We start from the raw sequence: 18,107 nt of genomic DNA, 5'->3' as shown, positions 1-18,107 counted from the left end.
CTCATTGAGTGGGAAACTGGTCGGTTTCAGGGAGAACCCGAGGGATCTGCCTTTGGTCGAGTGATCAGGAGTCGTTGATCGGCCAGTGAGAGGGGAGATCCGCCGGCCGATTGGAGACCCGTGCGGGGATCGATCGGTCTCTGCGCCTGGCGTGGACATTGCCCCGCTTGGGGCAGGGGTGAGCTCCCAGCCATGGCTGGTCCCTCCTCCTTCGGCAGATACACCCACGCCATCGTCCGCAGCGTCCCGGACTCGCTGGGTGCCCGGCCTGCCGGGGATGGGGCGGGCCCGGCCGAGCCGGTGGACCTGGCCAAGGCGCACCGGCAGTACGGGGTCTACACCGGGATTCTTCGGCAGAAGCTGGGGCTGCAGGTGATCGAGTTGGTGGCCGACGAGGGGCTGCCCTGCTCCGTGCTGGTGGAGGACGCGGCCGTGATCCAGGGCGATACGGCGCTCGTCACCCGGCCCTGGGAGCCAACGCGGCGGGGAGAGGTAACCAGGACACCTGGGTTCCTTCCCCGGCTCTGGGAGGGGAGTGGGGGCTGGTGGTTAGAGCAGGGGGTGGGCTAGGAGCCAGGACTCCTGGGTTCTCTCCCCAGCTCTGGGAGGGGAGCAGGGTCTAGCAGTGCCAGTGCTCCATTCGTTAAGCCATCAGTTATTGTAGCAGGGGTGGGGAGGAGGCTAATTCTCCATCTGCTTCCCCCAGGGAGACCCTGGGACTAGTCCTACCCCCCCCCCCCCCATTCTGGAGAGGAGAGTTGGCCACCTGACCCTAGTTACCGAGGCAACTGCTCATCCCAGCATGACCTCATCGGTGATGCAAACCCCTCCCTTACGCCTCCCGAGACCTTTCGGGAACCCCCGCCCCTCCGCAGCCAGTCCCTGCCCTGGGGCCGGGGGGAGCCAGCGCCCCCTAGAGGGGACAGGCCCAGTGTCCCATTGCCCGCCCCCCTGAGCCAGCCAGTCCCTGCCCTGGGGCCGGGTGGGAGCCGGCGCCCCCTAGAGGAGACAGGCCCCAGACCCCATTCCCTGCCCCCCTGAGCCAGCCAGTCCCTGCCCTGGGGCCGGGGGGGAGCCAGCGCCCCCTAGAGGGGACAAACACCTGCCCCATTCCCTGCCCCCCTGAGCCAGCCAGTCCCTGCCCTGGGGCCGGGGGGGAGCCAGCGCCCCCTAGAGGGGACAGGCCCTGTGTCCCATTGCCCGCCCCCCTGAGCCAGCCAGTCCCTGCCCTGGGGCCAGGTGGGAGCCGGCGCCCCCTACATTTTGATTCTGATGAACAGCTCTTAGGCTGGGATCGGTGTGGACCTTGTTGGCTGAAGACCAACATTAACATAATTCGTTATCAATTTGTTCTCAGCCACGCTAACGACCCTTTACCAGAAACACGGGGGGGGGGGGGGGTGTTGGGGGAGCTCCCGGCTACTTCAGCCCTGGCCTCTCCCAGCAGGGGGCGCTGTGGGGAGCGGGGCAGGGGGAGTGGCGGGGGGAGCTCTTGGCTACTCCAGTCCCGGGCTCTGTTCCCTGAATTCCTGGCTGGATAAACCCTGGCTCAGCTCTGTCTATTTTCGGAGAAGCCCCAGGGAGGTTTCTCCAAACACGGCCCAGACCCAGGGGCTTTCCCGGCACGGTCTCCCCCCCCGCCCCCCATCCGCTTTGTGTCCCCGTCTCTTGGGTTCCCTCCGGCCCTGGCTGAGCGAGTTGGTGGGGGGCGGTTGTGCCCCCCCCAGTGGCAATAACGTGCAAAGCGGCTGGATGGGCTGCCGAGGACTCGAGGGCCACGTTTTCTTTAGCTCATCCCAGTGGACGAGGCAGCGAACTGGCGAAATGTCACGGCAGTGGCTGGAGCGGCTCCTAGTCCATGGGACGGCCGGGGCTGATTTTCCCTGGGCCTCGTGGAAGTCCTCTAGAGGGGACAGGCCCCTGCCCCATTCCCTGCCCCCCGGAGCAGCCAGTCCCTGCCCTGGGGCCAAATGGGAGCAGGCGCCCCCTAGAGGGGGAAAAACCCAATGTCCCATTTCCCACCCTCCTGAGCCCAGCCCGCGGTGCTGAACCTTGCCTGGTAGTAGCAACTCTGGACGCGCGAGCTGAATGCCACGGGATGAGGGTGCACACGGGCGGGGTAGGTCGGACGTGGAAGAAGGGATGTTGACTTTCTGAACCCCCACAATCTCTGATTGGTGTTGGGTGTAGGCCGCTGAAGCCTACCTCATAGTAGTGGTGCCAGAGGCCTAGATTGGGAGCCATTGGATGGGATCAAAGAACACATGTTGGCAGGGTTGGTTGGGGAGGACAAGGGTTTCAACTGGGGGGTGCCGGCAAGGGGGTTTTGGTGGCCATTTTGGAACCCTCCAATCTCTCTCTCCTTGAGTGTAGGCCCTGAAATCTGTCTGGTAGTTCGTCTCATGGGGTTGCTAAGGGACGGGCCAGTGGAATGTGGGGAGTGTAGGGGAATCCCCTGAAAGAGTTAATTTCTGTTGTTGGGGGTGGGGGGGCCCGATCCAGATCAGTAGCATCAAGAAGGTCCTGGAGGAGCTGAAGATGCGGGTGGTGGAGGTGACGGATGACGGGGCCACCTTGGACGGCAGCGACGTGCTCTTCACAGGTGAGTGCCCCACCCCTGGCGGCGGGAGGGCAAGTAGCCATGGTGTGTACCCTGGGTGTGAACCAGCAGGGGGCGGTGTGGCGCAAACTGCCTTCCTGTAACCCCCTAGTCCTTGTTCATTTCCCAGAGCTGGGGATAGAACCCAGGAGTCCTGGCTCCCTGCCCCGCCCCGCTCCTGCCTTCATTTAAAGGGCATTGATCAATTCCCGACTGCACTGGGAGGTTGGGGAGGGGGCAAAGGGAGGTGGTTCTGATGGGGCACGCGAGGGGCCAGCTCCAGCTTGGGTGCATCGGAGTGAAGCCAAAGGAACGGGAGCTAATTTGGCCCTAGCATCTCGAGGGTTAATGAGTCTTGTCCTGCCCCTTCCTGTCTCCTTACAGGTCGAGAGTTCTTTGTGGGCATCTCCAAATGGACCAATCACCGAGGGGCGGAGGCGGTGGCGGATGCTTTTCGGGTGAGCTGGAATTTTGGCAGGGTCAGGGATAGAACCCAGGCGTCCTGGCTCCCACCCCGCAACTCTCCCTTTTCCCAGGGCTGCGGGTCGGGAGTGAGGGGCACCGGCAGAGCTGGGGGGCAGGGCTGGGCTGGCAGGGGGCTGCGGGTCGGGAGTGAGGGGCACCGGCAGAGCTGGGCTGGCAGGGGGCTGCGGGTCGGGAGTGAGGGGCACCGGCAGAGCTGGGATCCAGGCTCTTTTTTTTTCTCACCCTTCCCCGGGTGCCAGGATTTTGCTGTCTCTACGGTCCCCGTGGCGGGCTCCTCCCATCTGAAGAGTTTCTGTAGCATGGCTGGACCGGACACAGTCGTCATCGGAAGCAGTGAGGCTGCCAAGAAAGCCATGAGGGTAACGGAGCCTATACCGGGCTGGGTGGGCCCGGGGGGTCTGAGCTGTGGTGGCAGGAGTAGGATACTGGGCTGGGTGGGTCCAGGGGGCGGAGCAGTGGTGGCAGTAGTAGGATACCGGGCTGGGTGGGTCCAGGGGGTGGAGCAGTGGTGGCAGCGCTAGGATACCGGGCTGGGTGGGTCCAGGGAGGGCTGAGCTGTGGTGGCAGGAGTAGGATACCGGACTGGGTGGGCCCAGGGGGCGGAGCTGTAGTGGCAGCGCTAGGATACCGGGCTGGGTGGGCCCGGGGGGGGCTGAGCTGTGGTGGCAGGAGTAGGATACCGGACTGGGTGGGCCCAGGGGGCTGAGCTGTGGTGGTAGCGCTAGGATACCGGGCTGGGTGGGTCCAGGGGGTGGAGCAGTGGTGGCAGCGCTAGGATAGCAGTCTGGGTGGGCCTAGGGGGGCTGAGCTGTGGTGGCAGCAGTAGGATACCGGGCTGGGTGGGTCCAGGGGGGCTGAGCTGTGGTGGCAGCAGTAGGATACCGGGCTGGGTGGGCCCAGGGGGGCTGAGCTGTGGTGGCAGGAGTAGGATACCGGACTGGGTGGGTCCAGGGGTCTGAGTGGTGGTGGTAGCGGTGGGGACCGGGCTGGGTGGGCTCAGGGCACTGATCTAAGGACTGTGTGGCGGAGGGGGGACGCCAGGCCCTGCTCTCACCCCCGTTCCCCCCCGCCACCAGACCATGGAGCAGCTGACCGATCACCACTATGACACACTGACGGTGCCGGACGACCCTGCCGGGAACTGCATCTACGTACGCCTGGGGCCCAAGGGCAGCGCCCTGCTCCACCGCAGCCCCGAGGAGTTCCCCAACAGCCTACAGGTGAGGGGGTGGGGGCGGAGCTATTGGGCACTGGGGGCGGGGCTAAAGGCTTTGTTGAATGGAGGGCTCATGGGCTGCTTTAAGGCCCTGTGGGGGGTGGATGGGGGGTGGTTTGGGGGTCCTTTGGTGGGGCTTGGATGGGGGTGGGGCTTAGGCCTGTAGCAAGGGTGGGGGCAGGGTTTTGGGGTGGTGGTGGTTGGGGGTGGAGTTTGCAGCTGCAGGCTGGGAGGGGGTGAGGCAAGGGGTGGGGCTTTCTTGGGCTGGGCTCGGGGTTGGACTGGGTAGGGTTCATGGGGGAGGGGAGTTGAGTCTGGGGCAAGGCTTGAGGTGGGTGGGGGCGTGGCTAGGAGTGAGTGCAGGCGTGGCATGGGGCTCTAGGGGCAGGGCTAGGAGTAAGTGGGGGAGGGGGATTTGGGGGCGGAGTTTGGGGTAGGAGTGGGCATGGGAATTTGACTGGGTCCTGGGGACAAAGTTAGGAGTAGGTGGGGGCGGGGCTAGGAGTGGATGGGGCGAGGCATGGGCCATCTGGAATTTGGAGACCTGGGGGTGGTGGTTGGGATAGGAGGGCGGGGCATGCGGAACTGGGGGTGGGGCTAGGAATGGATGGGGCGGGACATGGGTGATCTGGAATTTGGAGACCTGGGGGCGGAGTTTGGGGTAGGAGGGCGGGGCATGCGGAACTGAGGGCGGGGCTAGGAGTGGGTGGGTGGTGGATCAGGGATCAGTGGTATGGAGTGAATGGGGGCAGGGCTTGGCAATCTGGAGGCGGGGTTTGCGGTGGGAGGGCGGGGCTAGGAGTGGGTGGGGCTGTCAATGCAAAGGGAGTGGCATGGAAATAGCTCCTCCTTACCCACAATGCCTTGCTCCCCTGTTCTGACCTGTGTGTCTCCCCGCAGCCGTTCCAGAAGCTGTCCGACCTCACCCTGATCCCCGCCGCCTGCAGCGAGGTTGCCAAGCTGGGGGGAGCCCTCAGCTCCTGCTCCCTTCTCATCAACAAGAAGCTCGACCGCTAGTGCCTCCAGCTCGCCCCCCAGCTACGTGGGGGAGCCCCTGACCCCCCCATCCTCCCTGTATGCCCCATGTCTTACCCAGCCTATGCCCTGCACCCCCAAACCTCAGGGCGCCCCTCAACTTGCTGCCCCCCATCTGGGAAGTGGCAATCACCCTTCCCCCTATTGCCCCCCCACCTGCCTGGAAAGTGGGGTCCCCCGATCCCCCAGAAGCCTCCCCTGAGACCCAGCCCGGGGGCATATTTGGAACCTCCCACATCACGTGTTGTGGACCCTGAAAATAATGGGGTCCTGCCTTCTTGGGAGGTGGAGAGCAGGGGGTCTGGGCACCCCATTAGCAGGAGAGGGTGGAAGGCCCATTGGGTGGGGCCCCCCAAATTATTGGGGTCCCTTGGTTCCTTCTCTGGGAGAGGCAACAGTGGGTGCAACCAATCTATACTTAGTAGGTGGCCTGGGGAGGGAGGTCTTAGAGCCCATCCCCGTTTGGGGAACCTAGCTATGTCCGGCTGGGATAGTGGAGGGTTTGGGGACCCTGATTTATCATGTCACCATGGGGGGGAGGTTTGGGGGACACCAGCATGTTATACCACACAATGGGGACCCCAATATTGAAGCCAGGGCATTGGAGGACCCCGATACCTGAGATCCCTGAATTAGGGGGGGCATTTCACTTAGGATCTTCCAGCCCCCCTGCTGCCCCCCCGCCATTCATCCACTAATCTATGGTGCTGGTGTTTTGGGGGTAACTCCTCTCACCCCCTTGAAACACAACTTGCTCCCCACTGCCACACCCCCATAGCACGACCCCTTCCCCTGTTAGCTGTAACAACTGTGGGTCCTTGGGGCTGATAATTGGTGGCAGCACTGGGATACCAGGCTGGATAGGTCTGCTGTGGGGCAGCTGGGGATCCCAGACCTTTAGCTATGTAAGGGTGACTGCCCCCCCAAAGACAGGGGTGCCTTGTGTGTGTGTGTGTGTGTTAGAGTAGTTAGGGGGGCTTCTAGGAGCCCCCTGTGATGTGGAGTAGGAGCGCCCCCTAGGGCAGAGCCAGGGTGTTGATCCAGAGGGAGGGGGTGTTTGGCTTCTCACTGCCTCTGAGATCCTTGACACAATAAAGAATTGAACCAATTTAGCTCCCTCTGAGTTATGTCTCAATTAGGGGGCACCCATACCCCATTGCCTACCCCCTTAGCCAGCCAGTCCCCCCTCCCCCCCAGCAGCCAGCATCCCCTAGAGGGGAAACATCACACTTCAATTTCAATTCTCTCCACTAGACCCACTTTAAGTTTATTTTTGGGTGGGTGGGGGGGAAGGGGGGCAGCGCAAAATGCCAACCCTGGAGAGCAGCTGTTGCGATCCATAAATAGATTTAATATCAACTAAATAAATAAGAGTTTAATTTAGTTACAAATATTTTCCCTCTTAAATATTCCAATCTGCTTTGGGGTATTGAATACAAAAATGCCCCGTTTCAAGCCATCCTGTTCCCCGTCCCAGCGGGATCATCGGACTCCTGAAAAGCCCAGAGCTGCTTGGCACGTTGCTCCTGAGGTCGCGTTCAGTATGACTTTGTGTAGGGTCTACGAAAATAAGAGCTGGTGAACAAGCCCCCCAGGAATGGCAGTGCAGCTGGTCTCTGAGGTGTGGTCACAGTCTCGGACCAAGCTTTCAAAGGAAGTAGAACATATTCATGGGTGGCTATCTTGGAAGAGACTTAAGGGTCATCTTGTCTCGAAAACCTCTTCCATGGTGGTTACCAAGAAGGGTCAGCCTCCATTTTTCATGGCCAGCTTCTTCAATGAAGCCATCGGAGGGGAAGCGACGTGTTGGCAGCCATCTTGGGTGAAGGCTTGGTTGGGGGGAGATGCGTGGTGGACGGCTGCTGTGGGTGGCCATCTTGAGCGAAGGCTTGGGGGGGAGATGTGTTGTGGGAGGCCACCTTGGGCGAAAGCTTGGCAGGGGAGAGGCAGTGCGGGCGGCCATCTTGAAAGACGCCAACCTGGGAGTCCAAGCTGTCGGCTATGTCTCTAGACCCGAGCGAGGCCCAAGCCCCAGTCCTGTGGGCCGCAGGGCGAACTGCCACACCCTAGAGGTTGGTGTCGCCGATCACGGCCTCGAAGGCTAAGGTGTCCTCGTGGATGTAGGTGGCTCCCGGGGCGTGGAGCTGGTACAGGGGGAAGAATTCGGGGACGCCGCTGGCTATGTTGTACTTGCTCACGGGCCGCTGGAAGGAAGAGGAGGTTGGCGACGGCTGGAAAGCGTGCGAGAAGTGACGCTTGCCGACTTGATCCAGGAGCGTCAAGGAGACCTGGGGAGCAGATTGAAAGATTAAAGGTCGTTAGAGGTCCAGCCGGGCGCATGCCCTGGGGCTGGATGGGAGCCAGCGCCCCCTAGAGGGGAAAGGCCCTGCGTCCCAGGCCCCTCTCACCTTGAGATGGAAAGGCCAGTTGAGCCAGAAATCGTATTCGCCCCTCATCAGCACCAAGAAGAGAGAGATGTGCGTCCCAGCTCCGGTGCCGTCCCCGTTGAGGTAAATCTTGAGGCAGAGTTTATAGCCATAGCGGGCGGTGTAAAAGGCTGACGGAGGCAGAGATAGAGAGAGAGAGATGAGTGATATCTGCCTCTCCCACTGACAAACGCCTGTACCTGTGGAACTCCTGCCCCATGATATTACCCCACCAAGCTATTTCACCGGAAACAATTGCGTGGTGGGGGAATTTCTGCTTCCCTCCCCCATGTTCCGCTAAGTGCACTGACCTGGGGACACTGTTAACCTGTGGGACTCCAGGCCCTGTGACATTGTTGTGCCGAGGGCTGTTACAGGCAGACTGACACATCACAGGGGATTTATTACTTCCTACCACTGTTGCCTGGTTGTCTGCCGTAGAGCTAATGACTTTGAATAGTGTTCACCTGTGGAACTACCTGCCACTAGATTTCACCATGCGCAAAGTGTTCTGGGGGATAATACCCGTTGTGGTGCATTATGTGGGATTTAGGCTATACTCTGCCCACTGTTAACCTCTGGAACTCCCCACAACAGGAAATCATTGTGCTGAGGACATTCCAGTTGTGGGGCTTTGCTGTCTGGTGAGGGGCATTATAGGGTCACAGACCTCAACATCGCCATCTGGTCTTGGTGTTTTGCCTGCAGGACTGTCTGCTATTGGATCTTTATGTATCTAAAATATTCCCAGAAGGCATGTTGCCTCCGTGGAGAGCATTGCGGAGGATTTCTGAACATCCACCGCTGTTTTCCTTGCTGTAGGCTGGCGTGAACCTGTGGAACTCCCTGCTGCTGGATATTAGCACAGCCAGGATATCCTCCAGGGTGATGCATCCCTGTTGAAGTGCATTCTGTGGGATTTACTATCCCTTGCACTGACCCACACATGCTGTTGGGCTGGGGAACTCTCTGCCACAAGATATTGCTGTGGCCAAGGTGTGGTGCATGCTGGGGGATTTCCTTCTGCTCCCTGGCAATGGCACTCACGGGCAGAGTAGATGGCAGGTGTCTGTTTGGACAGGGCTTGCTGCATCTTTCGCCTCACGTCAGGGAGCCTCCAGAGAAATTGCCCGTTGTAGGAGGTGTGCTCGAGGGCCTCGACCCGGGCCCCTAGGTTGCTGATCATCACGTCCTTGAGGGCCAGGAGCGTGTCCTGCTTGGCCACCTGGAAGGAAGGGGACGGAGAAGTTGGCGGGAGTTGAGGTCTGGGGTCAAGTCAGTGGCTGGGATGCTCATGGGCGGGGGGCAATATACCACAAGGGAGGAGATAGGACAATGTGGCTACGGTCAAGGGTCAAGGTTCAGGCTTCATGGGCCCAAGCTGAACCACGGGGGAGAAAGGTGGTAGCCAATAGGGGACGTTGTAGGGCAACTCTGAAAGGTCTTTGGTCTACTTTTGGACCCTGGATCGAATGGTAGGGGTCAGAGGTCAAAGTTGAGAGCACATGGGCCAACCACGGGTCCAAGGCAAGGGGTCAAAGGTGAGAACTCCCGGGTCAACTCTGAAAGCTCTTGGGGCAACCATGGGACTAAGATGAGGGGTCAGAGGTCAAAGTCGAGAGCAGTGGAGTAGGTCAACCCTGAAAGTTCATGGCTAAACCATGGGGCCGGAGGCTGAATCTCAGGGATCATGACTCGAACGTCAAATCCTTGGTCCAAGCCAGGGTCATAGGTCAACTCTGGGAGCAGGGGCCAAATCGGAGAGGTCAACAGTGAGCTGGCAAGTGGGGCTCTGACCCCCCTCCCCGCAGCTGTGGGGCAAGCGCTGACCTTCTCCTCCAGGTACAGGATGCGGGCCATGGCTTCCCCCAGGACGTTGGACGAGCCCCTGTTGGCCGAGCCTCTGGCCCCCTCGCGCCGGCCCATCTCCCGGCTCAGCACCGTCACGATGTTCTGCAAGGTCTTCTGCTGAGCCTCCACCTCGGCCAGCCGCTGGTCCAGCCGCCCCCGGGCCTCCTGCGGCCCCTGCACCACGAGGCACCGGTGGGACGGGCCCGGCAGGGACTCGCTCTCCTCCACCATGTGCACCTGCTAGGAGTGAGAGGAGAGAGCTGAGCCCACGGGCCCCCCAGTACTGCCGTGGGGCCAGCGCCCCCTGCTGAGCCTCCCGCCCTGCTCCCTGCCCCACAGTGCCCCTGGAAAAAGAAAGAACAGTAAATATGGCAGGCGACCAGCTTGGCTTCACAGTGAAACCCTTGCTGACCTTAAACGCAAAAAAGAAGCTTACAAGAAGTGGAAGATTGGACAAATGACCAGGGAGGAGTATAAAAATATTGCTCAGGCATGCAGGAGTGAAATCAGGAAGGCCAAATCACACTTGGAGTTGCAGCTAGCAAGAGATGTTAAGAGTAACAAGAAGGGTTTCTTCAAGTATGTTAGCAACAAGAAGAAAATCAAGGAAAGTGTGGGCCCCTTACTGAATGAGGGAGGCAACCTAGTGACCGAGAATGTGGAAAAAGCTCATGTACTCAATACATTTTTTGCCTCTGTCTTCATGAACAAGGTCAGCTCCCAGATTGCTGCACTGGGCAGTACAGCATGGGGAGAAGGTGACCAGCCCTCTGTGGAGAAAGATGTGGTTCAGGACTATTTAGAAAAACTGGACGAGCACAAGTCCATGGGGCTGGATGCGCTGCATCCGAGGGTGCTAAAGGAGTTGGCGGATGTGATTGCAGAGCCATTAGCCATTATCTTTGAAAACTCATGGCGATCGGGGGAGGTCCCGGATGACTAGAAGAAGGCTAATGTAGTGCCCATCTTTAAAAAAGGGAAGAAGGAGGATCCGGGGAACTACAGGCCAGTCAGCCTCACCTCAGTCCCTGGGAAAATCGTGGAACAGGTCCAGAAGGAATCAATTCTGAGGCACTTAGAGGAGAGGAAAGTGATCAGGAACAGTCAGCATGGATTCACCAAGGGCAAGTCATGCCTGACTAACCTAATTGCCTTCTCTGAGGAGATAACTGGCTCTGTGGATGAGGGGAAAGCAGTGGATGTGTTATTCCTTGATTTTAGCAAAGCTTTTGATACGGTCTCCCACAGTATTCTTGCCGCCAAGTTAAAGAAGTATGGGCTGGATGAATGGACTAGAAGGTGGATAGAAAGCTGGCTAGATTGTTGGGCTCAATGGGTAGTGATCAACGGCTCCATGTCTAGTTGGCAGCCGGTTTCAAGCGGAGTGTCCCAGGGGTCGGTCCTGGGACGGTTTTGTTCAATATCTTCATTAATGATCTGGAGGATAGCGTGGACTGCACTCTCAGCAAGTTTGCAGATGACACTAAACTGGGAGGCGTGGTAGATACGCTGGAGGGTAGGGATCGGATACAGAGGGACCTAGACAAATTAGAGGATTGGGCCAAAAAAAAAACCTGATGAGGTTCAACAAGGACAAGTGCAGAGTCCTGCACTTAGGATGGAAGAATCCCATTCACTGTTAGAGACTAGGGACCGAATGGCTAGGCAGCAGTTCTGGAGAAAAGGACCTAGGGGTCACAGTGGACGAGAAGCTGGATATGAGTCAACAGTGTGCCCTTGTTGCCAAGAAGGCTAACGGCATTTTGGGCCGTATAAGTAGGGGCATTGCCAGCAGATCGAGGGACGCGATCGTTCCCCTCTATTCGACATTGGTGAGGCCTCATCTGGAGTCCTGGGTCCAGTTTTGGCCCCACACTACAAGAAGGATGTAGAAAAATTGGAAAGAGTCCAGCAGAGGGCAACAAAAATGATTAGGGGGCTGGAGCATATGACTTATGAGGAGAGGCTGAGAGAACTAGGATTGTTTAGTCTGCAGAAGAGAAGAATGAGGGGGATTTGATAGCTGCTTTCAACTACCTGAAAGGGGGTTCCAAAGAGGATGGATCTAGACTGTTCTCAGTGGTAGCAGATGACAGAACAAGGAGTAATGGTCTCAAGTTGCAGTGGGGGAGGTTTAGGTTGGATATTAGGAAAAAAAATTTGATGAGGAGGGTGGTGAAGCACTGGAATGGGTTCCCTAGGGAGGTGGTGGAATCTCCTTCCTTAGTGGTTTTTAAGGTCAGGCTTGACAAAGCCCTGGCTGGGATGATTTAGTTGGGGATTGGTTCCGCTTTGAGCAGGGGGTTGGACAAGATGACCTCCTGAGGTCCCCTCCAACCCTGATATTCTATGAAATACTAGTCCCCAAATCTCCATCCGCCTCGGGCTAGGACAGTGCTTTGAGGGGGGGGGGGGGACTAGATTTTCCCGAGCACTAGCGCCACGCGTCCTTCTGCCTGCCTGCGGACTTACCCGCACATGGCAGCTCAGGGCGCCGTACGGTCAAGAAACCAGCTCCTCCAGGGACACGGGGTGGTGTGTGTCTGGGGGAGGCCGGGCCCCGGGACTGGGGTGGGGGGAATGGTTAGAGGAGCTCCAAGGCGCTCCCTAGAGGGGAAAGGCCCCTTGCCCCGCCCCCCTGAGCCAGCCAGTCCCCGCCCTGGGGTCGGATGGGAGCTGGTGCCCCCTAGAGGGGACAGACCCGTTCCCTCACTCACCTGAGCCAGGCTGGGGTTGAATTTGGAATCATCCCCCACAGCTCCACGTACCCGGTCCACGTCCTTGAGCAGCTGCGTTTCCCGGTCCTGCAAACACTGAACACAGTACAGGAGCCCGGCACTGCAAAGCCCAGGAGAGAACAGGTGTGAGGGTATCAGCACTGCCTGGCACGGGAGAGCGCCCCCTGCTGCCCCCCTGCAGCCCAGCCCCCCCGGTGCCTCCCGCCCTGCTCCCCGCGGTGCAGCCCAGCCCCCCCCCGGTGCCTCCCACCCCACTCCCCGCGGTGCAGCCCAGCCCCCCCCCGGTGCCTCCCACCCCACTCCCCCGCGGTGCAGCCCAGCCCCCCCCCGGTGCCTCCCGCCCCACTCCCCGCGGTGCAGCCCAGCCCCCCCCGGTGCCTCCCGCCCCACTCCCCCGCAGTGCAGCCCAGCCCCCCCGGTGCCTCCCACTCCACTCCCCTGCGGTGCAGCCCAGCCCCCCTGGTGCCTCCCGCCCCACTCCCCGCGGTGCAGCCCAGCCCCCCCCCCGGTGCCTCCCGCCCCACTCCCCCGCGGTGCAGCCCAGCCCCCCCCTGGTGCCTCCCACTCCACTCCCCCGCGGTGCAGCCCAGCCCCCCCTGGTGCCTCCCACTCCACTCCCCCGCGGTGCCTCCCGCCCCACTCCCCGCGGTGCAGCCCAGCCCCTCCCAGTGCCTCCCGCCCCGCTCCCTGCCGTGCCCCTGCCCCTCACCTCTCCGAGTCCCCCTCGCACTGCTGGCAGACGTGGTGCCCGCAGTCCCGCCTCTGCCCAAACTCCAGCTGCTCGCACCAGTCGCACGGGGCTCTCCCCTCGGCGGCTCCGGGCGCCCCCCCTGCGGACCCCTCGGGCTCCCCCTGCGGGGCGGGGCTGGGAGCCGGGACCAGCTTGGCGCTGCCCCAGGGGCTGAAGATCATTGAACTCATCTCGGTGGGGGGAGGGGATGCCTGCGGGGAGAAAGAGCCGGACAGGAAGGGGTTACACGGTGCTGATTGGCCGAGAGCCGGCGCGCCCTCCTGCCCCTGCTCAGAGCTGATTGGTTGAGAGGCAGTGGTATATCCCACTCCCAGAGCTGACTGGCTAGGAGCGGTGGTATTTCCCATTCCCCAGGCTCTGATTGGCTCAGAGACACTGGTGTCTCCGTTTTAACTCTGTCCCTGTGCTGATTGGCTGAGTAGCGAGGGGCTAGACCCTCCTCCGCGCTCTGATTGGCTGGGAGGCCGGAACTTTTCCTGTCCATTCATTCAATCCCCGGGTCCACGAGGCCCGAGGCCCCCACGGGGGATTCCCCAGGGGTTCCCGGAGAGACCCGCGGGGATCCCCCGCCCCGGCCGGGGCCTTTCCCCTGGGGGCGCCGCGCCGCCCCACAGCCCCCCACTCTCCCTCCAGCCAGCCCCACAGATCCCCCCATCTGTCCCCCATCCTTCCCCCAGCCAGCCTCACAGACCCCCCATCTGTCCCCCATCCTTCCCCCAGCCAGCCCCGCAGACCCCCCTATCCCCACCCTCCCGCCCCACAGACCCCCCCATCTGTCCCCCATCCTTCCTCCAGCCAGGCCCACAGACCCTCCATCTGCCCCCCTTTCCCCAGCTAGACCCACAGATCCCCCCATCTGTCCCCCACCCTTCCCCCAGCCAGCCCCACAGACCCCCTATCCCCACCCTCCCGCCCCACAGATCCCCCATCTGTCCCCCACCCTTCCCCCAGCCAGCCTCACAGACCCCCCATCTGTCCCCCATCCTTCCCCCAGCCAGCCCCGCAGACCCCCCTATCCCCAGCCTCCCGTCCCACAGATCCCCCCCATCAGTCCCCCACCCTTCCCCCAGCCAGTCCCGCAGACCCCCCTATGCCCACCCTCCCGCCCCACAGATCCCCCCATCTGTCCCCCATCCTTCCCCCAGCCAGCCCCACAGACCCTCCATCTGCCCCCCTTTCCCCAGCCAGACCCACAGACCCCCCCATCTGTCCCCCACCCTTCCCCCAGCCAGCCCCACAGACCCTCCATCTGCCCCCCTTCCCCAGCCAGCCCCACAGACCCCCCATCCCCACCCTCCCGCCCCACAGATCCCCCACCCTTCCCCAGCCAGCCCCACAGACCCTCCATCTGCCCCCCTTCCCCCAGCCAGCCCCACAGACCCCCCTATCCCCACCCTCCCGCCCCACAGATCCCCCCATCTGTCCCCCACCCTTCCCCCAGCCTGCCCACAGCCTCCCCATCTGTCCCGCACCCTCCCTCCAGCCAGCCCCACAGATCCCCCCTATCCCCACCCTCCCGCCCCACAGATCCCCCCATCTGTCCCCCACCCTTCCCCCAGTCAGCCCACAGCCCCCCCATCTGTCCCCCACCCTTCCCCAGCCAGCCCCACAGACCTCCCATCTCCACCCTCTCTCCCACAGACCCCCCCCATCTGTTCTCCACCCTTCCCCCAGCCAGCCCCACAGACCCCCCCTTCCCACCATCCACCCCATCCGTCCCCCTCTCTTCCCCCCAGCCAGCCCCAGAGCCCCCATCCGCCCCCCCGGCTCCACAGATCTCTTCACCCTCCCGCCCCACAGCCCCCCCCTTCCCCAGCCAGTCCCACAGCCCCCTCCCTCGGGCCAGCCCCGTCTCTCCGCTCGCCCTCTGCCCATCCAGCCCCACATGCCCCCCGCTCCCTGCACCCTCCGCCGGCCCGGCACGGCCCCGGGGTCGCTCACCGCCCGATCCAGCCCGTCCGTGTGTCTGGTGCCCCGGCCGCGTCCGTCTGGCTGCGCCCCGCGCCGGCCCCAGTGACGTACCGGCCGCGCGCGGAAATTTTCTCTCCCCCCCCCGCAGGGAATTCCAGTGACGTCACTGGGACCCCCCCCCGGACATGGCCGCCCCCTGCCAGCCGAGAAAGGAGCCCTCACGGGGTGGGGGGGCGTGTGTGTGTGTCCCTGCCGGGTCTGTGTGTGTGTGTGTGTGTGCGCGCGTGTGTCCCTGCCAGCTCTGTGTGTGTGTGTCCCTGTCGGCTGTGTGTGTGTGTGTGTGTGTGTGTCCCTGCTGGATCTGTGTGTGCACGTGTGTGTGTCCCTGCCAGCTGTGTGTGTGTGTGTGTCCGTCCCTGCTGGGTCTGTGTGTGTGTGTATGTGTCTCTGCCAGCTGTGTGTGTGTGTGTGTGTGTGTGTGTGTGTGTCCCTGCCGGCTGTGTGTGTCTGTCCCTGCCGGGTCTCTGTGTGTGTGTGTGTGTGTCCCTGCCAGCTGGGTCTGTGTGTGTGTGTGTGTGTGTGTCCCTGCTGGGTCTGTGTGTACACGTGTGTGTGTCCCTGCCAGCTGTGTGTGTGTGTCCATCCCTGCTGGGTCTGTGTGTGTGTGTATGTGTCCCTGCCAGCTGTGTGTGTGTGTGTGTGTGTGTGTGTGTGTGTCCCTGCTGGGTCTTTGTGTGTATGTCCCTACCGGGTCTGTGTGTGTGTATGTGTGTCCCTGCCGGGTCTCTGTGTGTGTGTGTGTGTGTGTGTGTGTGCGTGTGTCCCTGCCAGATGTGTGTGTGTGTGTGTGTCCCTGCCAGCTCTGTGTGTGTGTCCCTGCCGGCTGTGTGTGTCTGTCCCTGCCGGGTCTCTGTGTGTGTGTCCCTGCCAGCTGGGTCTGTGTGTGTGTGTGTGTGTGTGTGTGTGTGTGTCCCTGCTGGGTCTGTGTGTGCACGTGTGTGTGTCCCTGCCAGCTGTGTGTGTGTGTGTGTCCGTCCCTGCTGGGTCTGTGTGTGTGTGTATGTGTCCCTGCCAGCTGTGTGTGTGTGTGTGTGTGTGTCCCTGCTGGCTGTGTGTGTCTGTCCCTGCTGGCTGTGTGTTTCTGTCCCTGCCGGGTCTGTGTGTGTGTCCCTGCTGGGTCTGTGTGTGTGTGTCCCCCTGCCAACTGTGTGTGTGTGTCCCTGCCGGCTGTGTGTGTGTGTTTGTGTGTCCCTGACGGGTCTCTCTATGTGTGTGTGTGTGCGCGGGTGTCCCTGCCAGCTGTGTGTATGTGTGTGTGTGTGTGTGTCCCTGCCAGCTGTGTGTGTCTGTCCCTGCCGGGTCTGTGTGTGTGTGTGTGTGTGTGTGTCCCTGCTGGGTCTGTGTGTGTGTGTGTGTGCGTGTGCGCGTCCCTGCCAGCGGGGTGTGTGTGTGTGTGTGTGTCCCTGCCGGGTCTGTTTGTGTGTGTGTGTGTGTGTCCCTGCTGGGTCTGTGTGTGTGTGTGTGTGTGTGCACGCGTCCCTGCCAGCGGTGTGTGTGTATGTGTGTGTGTGTGTGTGTGTGTGTCTGCCGGCTGTGTGCGAATGTTGTACTTAAAGTACTGCACAGGATCTTTTCAGGGGGAATAAGGCAGAACGCCACATTTATTAGTAATACATGTATTCATTAACTCTGTATCATATGCATATGATAGAAAAATTACACTCATGCACTCACACACACACAAACATACACAAACACACTCCGTCTTGTTGTTGTTACCAATTAGTTGCTCCCCTTAACTTCACTGGCCAGGTGAGTTAGATGGGGGAGGGGGTGGAGCCGGGCTTCTGCCGATCCGGATCGATGCTCCCATGTTGACAAGACGAGACCCGGGGTCCTCTGCAAGACACCTCACTTTTATAGCAGCTTTCCTCTTATGCAAATCTATACCAGATTCAAACTCTGTGTCTGTGTCCATTGGTCCTTTGTGCTGCTTTCTTTTGAGTGTTGTCCCAATGCTGTTCAAAGAGGGTGTCTCAAAAGAAGGTGCTCGCTTCCAACCCCCGAGGCCGTCGGTATGTCTGATCTTCTTCAGTGAGCCCACTGGACACGTTTTATTGTCCTTGGGTCTGGCTCCCAGCCCCGCTCCAAGGGTTGTGGCTGTCTGGAGGTGCTGCCTCCCGCCTTCCTCATCCGCACCTCAGTCATTCAACAGGGCAATTGATTAAGAGTGGGGGGAAGATCTTGTTCTACTCCTGGCAAAAAGACATTTTCCTTTTACTTTAACGATCCTTAGGGGCTATAACGTTATACCAAGGCCTGACACAAAGTTTCTACATGAGGCTCTGATACAAAGTTTCCATACACCCAGGCTCATCAATACAAGGTTTCTATATGAGGCTTTGATACAAAGTCCCATGAAAACAGAGGTCACACGTGGGTAGACCCACCACAAGGTTATATGAAGAGGCGCAATGTAAAGTCATATGAAAATTATCAGAGATTTATCTACATGTGTGTGTGTCCCTGCCAGGTCTGTGTATGTGTGTCCGTCCCTGGTGTGTGTGTGTCTCCCTGCTGGGTGTGCGTGTGTGTCCGTGTCCCTGCTGGCTGTGTGTGTGTGTGTGTGTGTCCCTGCCAGCTGGGTCTGTGTGTGTGTGTGTGTCCCTGCTGGCTCTGTGTGTATGTGTGCATGTGTGTGTGTCCCTGCCGTGTGTGTGTGTGTCCCCATGTCCCTGCTGGCTGTGTGCGTATGTGTATCTGTGTGTGTCCCTGCCGGGTCTGTGTGTGTGACTTGATACCAGTCAGTTCTGTGTTTTGGGGGAACCAGGGCGCAGAATCCAGCCTGTCTCACTCACCCCCGCCCCCCCAGCCTTGACTTGAACCAAAACCCATCAGAGCACAGACTTGCAGAGAGCAGTGAGGGGCGGGGGGGGGGGGGGGACACACACCGAGACCCCCCCGACCAGGGTGACGCGATGGAGACATCTCCATTAGCTACAGGATGGAGAGCAGAGAACCGCACTGAACTCTGGGACCAGGGACGTAGGGACGCACTGCATCATGGGAAGCTCTGCTCCAGATGTTAATGACC

The 18,107-nt window shown here is 60.6% G+C and overlaps 2 protein-coding genes across 3 annotated transcripts; one reads left to right on the top strand and one right to left on the bottom strand.

Annotated features, from left to right (window-relative positions):
• LOC101946295 (N(G),N(G)-dimethylarginine dimethylaminohydrolase 1) lies at positions 1–6,448 on the top strand. Its single transcript, XM_065564110.1, has 6 exons — positions 1–492; positions 2,503–2,602; positions 2,984–3,057; positions 3,325–3,444; positions 4,162–4,305; positions 5,202–6,448. The coding sequence occupies exons 1-6, from the start codon at positions 193–195 to the stop codon at positions 5,316–5,318; spliced, it is 855 nt and encodes a 284-aa protein (XP_065420182.1). The 5' UTR covers positions 1–192; the 3' UTR covers positions 5,319–6,448.
• A 243-nt stretch (positions 6,449–6,691) lies between these two features.
• LOC101946577 (TNF receptor-associated factor 2-like) lies at positions 6,692–15,171 on the bottom strand. 2 transcript variants are annotated; one of them, XM_065564108.1, is made up of 7 exons: positions 15,044–15,171; positions 13,061–13,293; positions 12,331–12,451; positions 9,593–9,853; positions 8,810–8,987; positions 7,745–7,893; positions 6,692–7,624 (listed from the first exon to the last, which is right to left on the bottom strand). In XM_065564108.1, exons 2-7 carry the CDS (start codon positions 13,270–13,272, stop codon positions 7,403–7,405), a joined length of 1,143 nt encoding a protein of 380 aa, XP_065420180.1. In that variant the 5' UTR covers positions 13,273–13,293; positions 15,044–15,171; the 3' UTR covers positions 6,692–7,402. The 2 variants fall into 2 exon arrangements, with proteins under 2 accessions (XP_065420180.1, XP_065420181.1); XM_065564109.1 differs by having other exon boundaries at positions 9,593–9,850.
• Between the last annotated feature and the right edge of the window lie 2,936 nt (positions 15,172–18,107).

The sequence above is a fragment of the Chrysemys picta genome, chromosome 12 (assembly GCF_011386835.1).
Source record: "Chrysemys picta bellii isolate R12L10 chromosome 12, ASM1138683v2, whole genome shotgun sequence".
Lineage (NCBI taxonomy): Eukaryota > Metazoa > Chordata > Testudines > Emydidae > Chrysemys > Chrysemys picta.
This window is presented reverse-complemented; position numbering and strand designations above follow the sequence as displayed.

Coding starts and splice junctions, on each gene's coding strand:
- LOC101946295 (XM_065564110.1), top strand. CDS start 193: ATGGCTGGTCCCTCCTCCTTCGGCAGATACACCCACGCCATCGTCCGC. Junction 493..2,502: donor AGCCAACGCGGCGGGGAGAG/GTAACCAGGACA, acceptor GGCCCGATCCAG/ATCAGTAGCATCAAGAAGGT. Junction 4,306..5,201: donor AGTTCCCCAACAGCCTACAG/GTGAGGGGGTGG, acceptor GTCTCCCCGCAG/CCGTTCCAGAAGCTGTCCGA.
- LOC101946577 (XM_065564108.1), bottom strand. CDS start 13,272: ATGAGTTCAATGATCTTCAGCCCCTGGGGCAGCGCCAAGCTGGTCCCG. Junction 9,854..12,330: donor TCAACCCCAGCCTGGCTCAG/GTGAGTGAGGGA, acceptor TCTCACTCCTAG/CAGGTGCACATGGTGGAGGA. Junction 7,625..7,744: donor ACTGGCCTTTCCATCTCAAG/GTGAGAGGGGCC, acceptor TCTGCTCCCCAG/GTCTCCTTGACGCTCCTGGA.